At 43.3% G+C, this 11,945-nt stretch overlaps 1 protein-coding gene across 1 annotated transcript in view; it reads right to left on the reverse strand.

The window, feature by feature from the left end:
• The window catches only part of COL4A6 (collagen type IV alpha 6 chain), a 55,429-nt gene that overhangs the window by 19,137 nt on the left and 24,347 nt on the right, over positions 1-11,945 (reverse strand). The window contains exons 19-28 of the mRNA XM_012932218.2: positions 11,360-11,520; positions 10,705-10,884; positions 9,791-9,974; positions 5,512-5,583; positions 5,134-5,241; positions 4,161-4,382; positions 3,212-3,373; positions 1,324-1,494; positions 874-1,017; positions 324-449 (exon numbers count right to left, since the gene is read on the reverse strand). Of these exons, the coding sequence (XP_012787672.2) occupies positions 324-449; positions 874-1,017; positions 1,324-1,494; positions 3,212-3,373; positions 4,161-4,382; positions 5,134-5,241; positions 5,512-5,583; positions 9,791-9,974; positions 10,705-10,884; positions 11,360-11,520 (1,530 nt within the window). The remainder of the gene's footprint in view (positions 1-323; positions 450-873; positions 1,018-1,323; positions 1,495-3,211; positions 3,374-4,160; positions 4,383-5,133; positions 5,242-5,511; positions 5,584-9,790; positions 9,975-10,704; positions 10,885-11,359; positions 11,521-11,945) is intronic.

Raw genomic sequence — 11,945 nt, forward strand, 5'->3', positions numbered from 1 at the left:
TTTGGGGGAGATGCCTCCAGAGTGATGGGATGCCAGACAGGGGTTTCACAGCTGTAACATTGGGAACACTGCTCAGCATCTAAGCCCCACCCTTGATCAGGCTCCTTCTGGAATAGAACAACCTGCAGTTGAGACATTGGGTTCAGCAGTAACAAAGAAGGCTAGCCAATGTCAAAGTGCAGGGTGAGTCACTGAACCCCTGCTGTCACCCACATTTGCTGCTCTGGTGAGCCATGAGGGTGAGGACTTTTCTCAAGAAGGAGCCAAGTGTGTTTACAAAACCTTTCTGGGCTATATATCCTGCCCACATTCTGCCCCAGTACCTCTGGGTCCAGGAAAACCTTTGGGTCCATCTGCACCCTGAGCGCCTTTATCTCCTTTGAATTGGTAGTTCAGCACTGGTGGTCTTTGACTGGGTGTTCCGGCTGGCCCCTTCTCACCTTGGTCTCCTTCAGGGATAGAGAAGAACTCCTTGTAAGAGGAGAGCTGAGACATGCGGTTTGACATGAATGATCAGTATATCCCACACCACCTCCAAAGCCCCTTTAAGTGTCCTTCCATTGTTTTCCCTATGAACTTTGCTTTTATGGGGTGCTCTTTTTGAATAAGCCAAAAGTCCACTAGAAACTTTAGCCCCTAATCAAAACCATCCTCCACTGAGCATTGAAATTGGAAGCCAAGACGTCTGATGTGCAGTGAGTGGGAACTCAGAAGTGATTTGGGTCTTTGGGATTTACAAAAGGTCTCTTGTAAATATCCCAGATCTTATTATCTAACACAGGATTGATACAAGCTGCATGAATAGCAGAATAGACAAGGAAGAGGTGTGTTGGGAAGTATTAGTACAATTTCAGACTTTTAGCCCCACTTTACCTTTTAAACCAGGGCTCCCAGCGGGTCCAGATGGTCCCATTGCTCCGACTAATCCAGGAATTCCCTTCAGTCCACTTGCACCAGGAACACCATGGAGACCTGGCATTCCTGGAAAGCCCATCAGTCCCTTGGAACCCTTTTCACCTGTTGAAAAACCAGGACTTCTATTATTGTATTAGCTCCATTTTACGTAGAAGGGAGTGGAAGCCCAAAGAGTCTAAGAAATTTGCCCCAATTCACAAAGCTAGGAGGCAGTGAGGGTGGGGTTCCCAATTTCCATTTTTGAGGTGGGCAGCCACCTGGGAGAGGGAATCCCAATAGCATAGGCCTTGTCCAACTGCCATGTCATAATATCTCCTGCCTGCTGACTTCCCTATTCTCTGTTCCCAGGAGGAGGGGAAAGAGGAAGCTGGGTAGCAGGGGTACTCCTTGGCACTCACTGGCACTTACCCTTTAAGCCGGGAAGGCCTGGGAAGCCAGTGTGTCCTGGAAGGCCTGGGTTTCCTGGGTAACCAGTTATCCCTGGAATTCCAGGAAGGCCTTTCAGCCCAGGTAGGCCTATCTTGCCATTTGTTCCAGGGGTACCCTTTTCACCTTTTGAACCTTTCATTCCAGGATGTCCTAAATCGGCAAAAGAGAGAACACAGTACATTTGTCAAGCGAGGCTCTGTCCAGATCTGGTCCACTGCCCATTCCCAGGGCTTCTGATTGGTTAGCTTGTAAGGTTTTGTAAGTGGCCCCACCACAAATGGCCTTTGCAGACTGCTAACGGGCAGAGCGCTTGTTGGCAGAAGCACTAGCACCTACCACCCAGAGCGCTATGCATGCTAATGGCTATTACTTGCAGCATGGCACAGTAGCTGGCAGGGCTAGCGGAGCCCTTGTGATTATAACTTCTTCCATTATGAATGTGGCTTGAACCTTAACCACTGAATAGAGCTCTGGGAAGCTAGGGTGGCAATTGGGCTCTAGTTTCCTGGAACTTCCAGCCTGAATCACCACACAATGGTTGTTTCCTGAGCCAATCGGTGATGTAGAGGTTAAAGCCGAGCTATTGTTTCAGCCTCTTAGGGAGCCATGGATACAGGCCTGCCCTTTTAATCCCTCATGCAAGCAGTTAAATCAGCCAGTTCCTTGGCGTTAAGGTTGAAAGACCCCCCAGTGCCAAGTACTGTAGAAATCCCCAAGGTCCATTTGGTCCCCTAGGTATTCTGAGACTTCTTTCACCAGGCCTTAAATTGGTCAATGGGATTAACCTCCTGAGCTGCTACCCAAGTGGAATGTTCAGGTACAAAGCAAGGAAATTAAAAAACCAAAGGATTAAATCAGTGACCACAGAGGCATTTGGGCCCCCAAAGACCTAAATGAATGGCTGCCAGGTTTTCTATGGCTTGAAAAGCATCAAGTAGCTGCAAGCCCCAGGCTTCTAATGGGAGGCTGTGAAGGGGATTCCCTAACAAGAGAGGGAAATTCAATGGGCACCAACTCCACAGCATGAGTTCAGGGACCTCTGGCCTAGCCAGGTTATAGTGCAGCCAGATAATTCCCGGCCACAACTGGTGGGGATGTTAGTCTGAGCTTCTATGCTGTTTTCTCACCTGAACAGCCTACATTGAAGAACACAGGAGATAAAAGTGCTCTGAATAGGGCTGGAGAGAGTATAGAGTGTAGGATGCTTGACTTGCACATGGCTGACCCAAGTATAATCCCAGCGCCTCACAGGGTCCACCAAGCCCTGCCAGGAGTGATCCCTGGATGCAGAGCCAAAAGTAAGCCCTAAGCACTGCTGGCTGTGGCCCCCGGCTCCCCTAAAATAAGTATTCTGAGTGGATCTGCATAGAACTCTACTCCGATTCCATGGCCGAAAGTAAAGCAAGATGATGTGTCACCTGGGCAGGGGGAGGAAGGTGGCACAAGGAAAAGGCCAGCTGCAAACACTAGTCTGGAAACGGGGGGTGTCAGGCCCATGACAGAGCTGAGCTAGGCTACCCTCTGCAGAAGCTTCCTCACCTAAAGCAGGCTCCCAAGGGTACAGCAGAGGTGGCAGAAGGTAGCCCACCTTCAGAACCAGGGACATCCCTCTAGATAGAGAGGAGAGGGCTGGGGCTGAAGCACAAGAAAGCGGAGGGACTGGGGAGGGCTTTGTTTTGGTATCTTGGAAGCAAAATATACTCTGTTCTGGCTCTATAACAGAGAATTGAGTTTGGAAACTTGAGAGGACTGCAAAGTTAAGTCACTAACTTCTGACTACATGGTAGTGCTGCTACTGACCTTCAGAGCCAGGGGAGGGGGCTAGCTTAAGTTTGTGAATTTGGGGCTCCTCCTCCTAAGAACTTACCAGAAATACCTGGTGTTCCTGGTACCCCTGGGAATCCAGGTTTGCCTTTGACTCCAGATGCGCCATCATACCCAGGGAAGCCTGGTTGTCCCTTGAAACCTGGTATTCCAGGGTTACCCTTCTCTCCTTTGGGACCAAGCAAGCCAGAATTCCCAGGAAAACCTAATGAAATAAAGAACAAGGGATCATGGCCTAGATCAAGAGCAGGCACTGGATCACCAAACCAGCTTCCAGTGGAAGAAGCTGGCCCATGGTCTATTTCAGGAGCCACTCCCTTCTTGGCTCCTGCCTTTCTGCTATTCCCAATAGTAAATCAGAGGCATTACAAGGAATCTGACTCCTGATTATGATTCCTTTGGGAATCACTGATACTGGAGAACAGCCTCAGTAGATTTAAAAAATATTTGCCAAAAGGAGGGTCAGAATGAAAACATTTCTTTAATCAACAACTAGCCTAGATTTAGGCATGTGTCTAGGTTACTTAAAGGCTTTCTGTAGATTGTTAAATGGGGCAAAAAGTTACCCTACACGGGGCCTTAGAGATGGCATAGTGGTAATATTTTGCATGTATTCAGGGATTCTGGTTTGAAATCCTGCACCATGTAGGATCCCCTAGAAACACTGCTGGCTGCGGTCCAAAAACAACAACAGAAAGAAAGGAAGGAAGAAGGAAAGAAAGAAAGAAAGAAAGAAAGAAAGAAAGAAAGAAAGAAAGAAAGAAAGAAAGAAAGGAAGGAAGGAAGGAAGGAAGGAAGAAAGAAAATAGAAGGAAGGAAGAAAAAGAAAGAAAGAAGAAGAAAGAAGGAAGGAAGGAAGGAACAGGAGGGAAGGAGGAAAGAATAATATATATATAAATATATATATAGAAAGAGAGAGAATGAGAGAGGGAGAGAGAGAGAGAGAGAGAGAGAGAGAGAGAGAGAGAGAGAGAGAGAGAGAGAGAGGTTACCTTTGGGTCCTGGATAGCCAGCTTCTCCAGGAAGTCCTTTCTCTCCTGGAAATCCCTTCAAGCCTTTTTCTCCTCTAACACCTTTCTCAGCACTAAAGACCTCGCCAGGGGTTCCCTTAAAACCGGTTAATCCTGGACTGCCAATTCTCCCAGGGAAGCCATCTTTTCCAGGAGTCCCAGGTAACCCAGGCAAGCCTTTCTCACCACGAGGCCCAGGAAATCCTGCATGTAAGAAACAAAAGCAGAAGGCCATGCCAACTTAGAAACAACTGGTTTTTCATTAGAGGCCTCTGAGACAGATTTTTTTTCAACAATGAAAATTAACATCTGTATATGTGATACATCTCATGAAATTCAAGAATCCTTGGTCCTGGGATGACGCATTCAGAGATAGGGCCAGGGCTATGTTACCTGGGGGAAGTTCTAGCTCAGTGAGACTGGACCTTGGTTGACACTTAGCAGACCCCTCTTGTGGCCAAAGAATACAGGTTACACCCAGGCCTTCTTGTCTCTCCTGGAGTCATATAACACCAGCTGTCATGCATCTCTCTTCCAAAGGGGCACAGATAACTTCAGAGCAGCTGGTCTAAGATGAGCCATTAGCTCACCTTGCTGTAGAACTGGGTGTTCTCAAAGGGACTTTGGGTCAGTCTTTTGGGTAGGGGTTGCTCAGTCAAGCGCAGATTTCTGGATCCACTTCCAGAGCTTTAGGTTAGTAGGCTTGCAACAAGTTCTACTTGGTGGTACTGTTGCTGACCTTGAGAGCACAGTCTGATATATAGGGGTGCAGTGTAGAGCGATGAGCTCAGGTTGCAACAGTTTAAGAGAAAAAATAGACAACTTTCTTATGACCAAAACACTTTCTTTGACCTTAGAGGAGTTGCATGAGGAACACGCTGGTACATGGTTACCCAAATTCCAACACAAAATCATGACAAAGAAATATCAAGTGATAAACCCCTCCTTTCCTTACCTGGCAATTCAGGGAGAGGAACTGATCCTGGAATCCCCAGGTCTCCTTTAATTCCACGTGGTCCAGGCTGGCCTGGAATCCCGGAGAGACCACGGGCTCCTTTAGGACCTGAAAAGCCAAATGTGAGTAGTGAGGGGAAAGAAAGTGAGTTAGGTATGATTTGTGATGCTCAGTTAAGAACCCCAGTTTCTTGAAAGGACCTCTCTTATTTTCAACCCCATTCCCATGGCACACAACCATCTACAGCAAACATTCTATTTCCTGAACCCCAAAGCGTGCCTGATCTAGACTAATGAGGATCTTCCCATGCTACCATAATATACTCTGCTTCCTTTGGCTCCTGACCCTTCAGTGGTATTCATTGGCCTTGTTACATACCTGGAAATCCGGAAGCTCCTGGAAATCCTGGTGGACCATATGACCCAGGAATTACACATGGCAAGGTGATACCTGTCAAGGGTAACATTAACTATCTGGTGAGTCTTTCTTTGAATGAGGCTTTCCCAAAAGTCTAGGGTTCTTTTTCTAGACTCAGCCTACTGATTGTCCTTGATCAGTTCTCACCATTGGTCTGTTCAAAACAAAACAGAAAAACCCACTCCCTTGACCATAACAGACAATTGGTGATTTTTCCTTCAACACCTGATTTGAAACTATCAACTCAAAACTTAATTTAGAAGAAGAAGTAGTCAATTTCAAATTGGCATGCATAGCCCTTCTCCAAGCAAATTTTTCCTTGCTCATTCATAATGCAAATAAAAAGAGTCTATAAGAGCACAAAGAGGAGGTTTAATAAAATACTGGTGAACAAATTGTATGTTGGCCCCCTCAAGTGCCATTTACAAACAATTGCTATGGCAATTAAAATTAGTCTTGCCTATTCATTAAACAATCTCCCTAAAGTCTGCTTTAAGTCACAGAGTCAACAGGTCTAATAAACTGCTATAGCTTTTGTCTGTACTTAAAATAAATCACCAATTGCATAGGTAGCAATCTATGATTCAGACTGCTTATTCAACTAGCTGGCATTCTGCCTCCAAACTCACTTTTGTGTTTCACTATGAAGGCTTGATAGCAGTTTTGCCAGCTTATTCTACTCCTGAATCAAAAGTGGGAATTGAACAGTATAATGTATTGGTTAAATGTTGGGCTTTAAAGCTGACAGATTTGAGCTTGTATTATAGTTTTGCTACTAGAAACTTGTGAAGTCAAGATCACAAATATCTTTATAACTTTGTAATTTATGTTGATGGAATTAAATTTTTTAAAGAGTCTTCATTTTTTGGGGGGTACACCTGGTGATGCTCAAAGTTTACTCCTGACTCTGTACTTAGGGATTACTCCAGGCAGGGTTTTGGGGATGGTGGAAGTCCTGGGGATTGAACCCTGGTTGGTCACTTGCAAAACAAGTGGCTGACCCGCTGTACTATATCTGGTCCTGTGAATGCAAAATTCTTTGAGTCTCTTGTGTCAAATGGATGGATGGAATGGACTAATACTAATAGCACTTGGCACACTGCCTGGAACTCTGTTACATGCTCTGTGAATAAAGCCTTGCTATTTTACTTGAGCAGATGTATTTATTTTGGACATTTCTTTTATTTTTTATTTATGAGGGCTGGAGCGATAGCGCAGTGGATAGGGCATTTGCCTTGCACAAGTGGTCATCCCGGGTTCTATTCCTCCGCCTCTCTCAAAGAGCTTGACAATCTACCGAGAGTATCTAACCCATACAGCAGAGCCTGGCAAGCTACCCATGGCATACTTGATATGCCAAAAACAGTAACAAGTCTCACAATGGAGACGTTACTGGTGCCCACTCGAGCAAATCGATGAGCAAGAGGGTGAGAGTAATACAGTGGTACAATGACAGTTCATGATGATTGATTACATTCAATATTCCAACATCTATTCCACTACCATTGCATCTTACCACTATTTTGGGCCTTTCAAATAGTGCTCTGGGAACCCAAAAGCCACTCTTGACTCTAGAGCAACTAGACCAGGTGTTCAGTGACAGGGTTTGAGGATGTGGAACTGCTCAGACCCTATAATACTGAGTACAACCATGGTCCCCCCTGGTGGGTTTGGAGGACTTCAGGACAAAATTTGTTGGTACTGTAGAGGTAGTGTGATGTTAGGGTTAAAACTTGGGTCCTGGTGCACGGTTTGCATGAATGATATAGTGGAGTGGTAGTAGCCGCCTTGAGTGTAATGGGATGGAGAATATTCTGTTTGTTCACTTAATATACAGGGGGCACTGAGTATTTTTTGAAGAGGGGGTGGCAAGCCAAATAAATTTGGAGGACCACTGTTCTGGATTTAGCTAAAGTCTCCCCTTCTCCTTATCTGGATCCTTTTCCTTAAGCAGTGATGACCTAGATCATTCAGATAAAGAACAAATTGAGGGACTGGAGAGATGTTACAGTGTGGAGGTATAGTATAGGACCATGCTTACAGCTGACCTTGGTTTGAACCCTGGCACTAGATATTCCTCCCCCCCTACCCCCACTCACATTGAGTTCCACCAGGAATGACCCCAGAAAACAGAGCCAGGAGTAAGCCCTGAGCACAGCTGGGTGTTACCCAAAAGCCAAAAAAAAAATAATTTAAGCCAGGATAAAATTTTCTTGACGAGCAAAGGGAGTCTTTGCTACGGTCCAGATATGCCAAGCAATCAAAGTCCTTGTCTTTTTGAATAGAGAGCTGGCACCCACATAGGATCAAGGAAACAATGGCCACTTTAGTAGTAAACAAGGTGATTAATGACAATGTACATCTGGATCAGGGCGTCTTTGGAAAAAGTCAGTGTTCTGCTTTCCCAGGGTTTGTAATAATTAACACCACTAGGTTGAAAGGCTTCTGATGACTACATTCCCTTTCCTGGCAATGCAGATGTCCTAGCCTGGGCATTCACAGCTTGGAATACATTTGGGCACAGTATTTTAATTTTTCATGGTAGCAGTAATAGCTTTAGTGAGAATGTCTGGGATTCAAAGTTCATGTATTTTAAAATTTGTATGGAAAGGAAGCTAGGTTGGGGGCGTTCATATATTTGGTCTTCTTAGAGATGAAAATAAAGCCTATGCTATCATTTGAAGTTAATTTTCAGACAAGCTTGGTAGTTTAATGAGAACACCTTTTTGCACAAAGCTACTCCCAGACAATTGCTTATTTAAAAAAACATTATATTTATAAGAACTTTGCATTTGCAGGGACTAGTTTGAAGTAGAAATGGCCCCCTGTGCTCCATTTTATTGATAGCCTGTTTTCAAAATGTTGGGATGTTGATAACATCCACAATATCTTGGACTACATAGGTGTTTATATACCTTTTCATTATAACTCAATTTAAACCTAGTTGCCTTAAAAATGGGTGGACCTAGAATAGTTAATTCCATTGGCAGAGGGGCAGTAGAAGGCTTGAATAAGGTCTCAGGGAACAGAGCTGGAAGCAAAGCTATTGCTGACCTATGGACTTCCAGAAGGCAGAAGGATTTCATCTGAGAAAATTCCACATAGCCTTCAGAGGAATTTGCGAATTGCAAAACTGACTTTGAGATTTTTTGATTGCTGCTTTTAATTTATGCCATCATCCTTATTACAACAACTCATAAAAACAGATTTTAAATAAAAGTGTGTGAAATCTGGCATCATGTCTTTCTATTTGAAAATCACCAAGGTGTCAATGTGGACAGGGAACAAAATAGCCCCTTGAGTACTGGGAAGGACTTTTAGTCTGTGAAAATATATTAATTTCCTATGGAACATTATATATGATAGACAATTTTGGATGTGCTAAATAGAATTTCTTAGCTTTCCTAGTATCCAGAGTCTTATAATGCAGTTTGTAAAGACAAAAGTTTTAATAGAAGATAAAAATAATTGAAGAATGGTATCTTGCAGAGATCAAGGGAAGCCTTAGTGGAAGAAAGACAACCCCCTGGAAGATGGATATGATATGGTTATACAGATGAAAGAGGCAATATAGATAAAATCTTGGACTTCAAATGAGCACATTTTGTTTGAGGACAGTCATGTTTGTCTTAGTTTTCTGGTTGTTGTTTATTTTTTAAGACTTAAATGGAAAATTTGGCGGACACATCTAAAAGTGCTAAGGGGAAACATCTGTCTCTGTGATTGGAAGTTTTAGAGGAAACATAAAGTACCAAGAATTGAAATAGGGGTCTCACTATGTCAGGCATGCACTCTAGCCCTTAGATCTAGATACCCTAGCCCTATCCTAAGTTTTTATTTTAGTATTTTATTCAAAATACTAAACCCTGATATTAAAGTTAGGAAGGTTTACTCTGATCAGGTTTGGAGACTTGAATTTCAGGTTGAGGGGTATGGGCATTATTCATTATGTAGCAGAGACAGTTTGTGTCTTTTGACTAGGAGGATAATATGATAATAATGCATTTTCACAATGTTCTATTAGGAATTTGTTCATTAGGTAAAGCTGAAATGTATATTGTTCTGTGTAAGCTTGTCAGAACTATGATAATTTTTCCATATGCAAACACGTATAAGGATTGGCAGTAGAGATTATAGTCAGTCAAGTGTCATCTTATGATGCATTTTGTGTACCTGTATTATTGGTATTCTACAAGCAGTCAATTTTCCATGTCCCAAACCATCTGATTGCTTGACTTACCTGGAAGCCCAGGGAGGCCTTTTTGTCCAGGTAATCCATCTTCTCCTTTATCTCCAGGAAGCCCTTTAGGTCCAGGAGATCCTGGTAGCCCAATTCCTGAAGGACCAGCTGGTCCACTATGGCCCTTTTCACCAGGAAGTCCTGCAAATCCCTTTTCACCTGGGAAGCCCAGTCCATCATCACCCTAGATAACATAAGAGAAAATAAAAAGCTTAACTTAAGAGACTTATCTGAAGTCTCTTACCATAGGAAATAACTCATCAGTGAGTATGCATTGCTTTTGTCAAAATTCTCCATCACCTTTTTTACTTTTACATAAAAGAGGCATGGTGGGTAGGGTGGGTGTGAGGGAAACTGGGGACCCTGGTGGAGGGAAGTGGACACTGGTAATGGGATTGGTGTTGGAACATTTTATGCCTGAAAGTCAAACATGAATAATTTTATTAAGTGCAGTGTCTCAAAAAAAATTCTTTGTCACTCAAGTTTACCTGCTCTGCCTTTTGTAGAACTAGGGCTTGCAAGCCCTAGGTAATAAGACAACGCAAAAGGTTAAAGATCAATGTTAGAAAAGGGACTTGAAATGGGAGCAGGATAATGACCCCATAGGACATAAAAGACAGCAAAATTACTTGAAGAGGAAAGCTACCGAGAAGCTAAAGCAACTTTCAATGATATGGCCAATTGAGTCAATAACTCATTTTGAGAAAATTATTTCCATTTTACGAAAAAAAAAAGCAGAGAGAAAAGTGTCATTGGTGGAGGCAGAAAGAGATGTTCTGAAAAAAGAGAAAGAGATGTTCTAGATTCTGTATTTTGCCCTGTATTAAAGTTCAGAGTCTGTCAGAAGCCACCCCCCCTCCAATAGCCAGTGATGAGCATTTACAAAGATAATCACAAAGAAATGGTCAACTTACTGGAAGTCCTTTCGTGCCTGGTAAACCTGGCAGTCCATCCTTGCCTGAGACTCCTTTCTCACCAGGAAGTCCCTTGAGACCAAGCTCACCCTTCTTTCCTGGCATCCCAGATCCTGCACTGATAGTTGGCTCACCCTTATTTCCTTTGAGTCCTTTAGGACCTTGAGGTCCAAATAAACCCTGATAAAGAGATTAAGTGAATGATTAGGAGATTCATAGTATTCTGGCATCTAACATAGGTCTTACCTAAAGCAGGTCCATGGGTATATTTTGGCACTTTGGGGGACATTTGATTATATTGTCATATTAGATTATAACTGCTAAATTTATTTTCTGTATGTTTTCTATATTTTAAAATCATTGAGGATGGTAACCTTGTCATAATTCTAATTTTAACCTCAAGATCCAGCAGAGTCCTAAGTGTATATAAACAATTTTGTGGAAGGGAGAGATTATGGAAGGTATTGGGGTGGTAATATAATAAAGAGATTAAAACAGAAAGGGCCTTTAGAGACCATCTAGGCTGATTTCTTCACAAAACAAATCAAAAATGTTTTTACCCATTTTTATATATTTTACAGGGTGATTGGTGAGGAGTGGGGGGCACTTGAATGCTCCTATTTTCCTATCAGGGACCAAGGTTGGTAAGACTTACTGGAGCTCCTGATGGACCCCGTGGACCTTCAGAGCCTAGATCTCCTTTGGCTCCTTTGGGACCTGGAAGGCCTTTGATACCTGGTAGCCCAGACAGGCCTGGCTCCCCAGGTGGGCCAGTGTTGAGAATGCCACCATCACAAACACAAAAACCGGGTTCCCCTGGAGGAGAAAGACATTTTAAAAAGTAGGACATCTTCCCAAGATGAAATATCTGGTAATTAACTACTGAGAAACCTGAAGGAGGGAATTTCAAGACCCGCAGAGTACAGAATAAAATTAACTAGGTCCTCTTTCCATCAAAATACACCTGAGATATAGGCTGGGTAAATGACTTAATAGGCTGAAGCCCATGCTCTGCATGCAAGAGCTCTGGGTTTGATCCCTGGAACTAAGCAAAGCCAAGTGTGGACTCAAAGCCAAAACCAAAACCAAACCAAAGTACATCTGAGTTAGTGATTTCATTAGTTTAGAGTGGATCTCAGCCAACCATAAGTCTAGAGTTGACTCACACACAACCAGAATTGATTTTTTGATTTATTTTAGGAGCTCCCCTGGATGTGATCCATACCCCTGGCCCTATTTGT

The sequence above is a fragment of the Sorex araneus genome, chromosome X (assembly GCF_027595985.1).
Source record: "Sorex araneus isolate mSorAra2 chromosome X, mSorAra2.pri, whole genome shotgun sequence".
Lineage (NCBI taxonomy): Eukaryota > Metazoa > Chordata > Mammalia > Eulipotyphla > Soricidae > Sorex > Sorex araneus.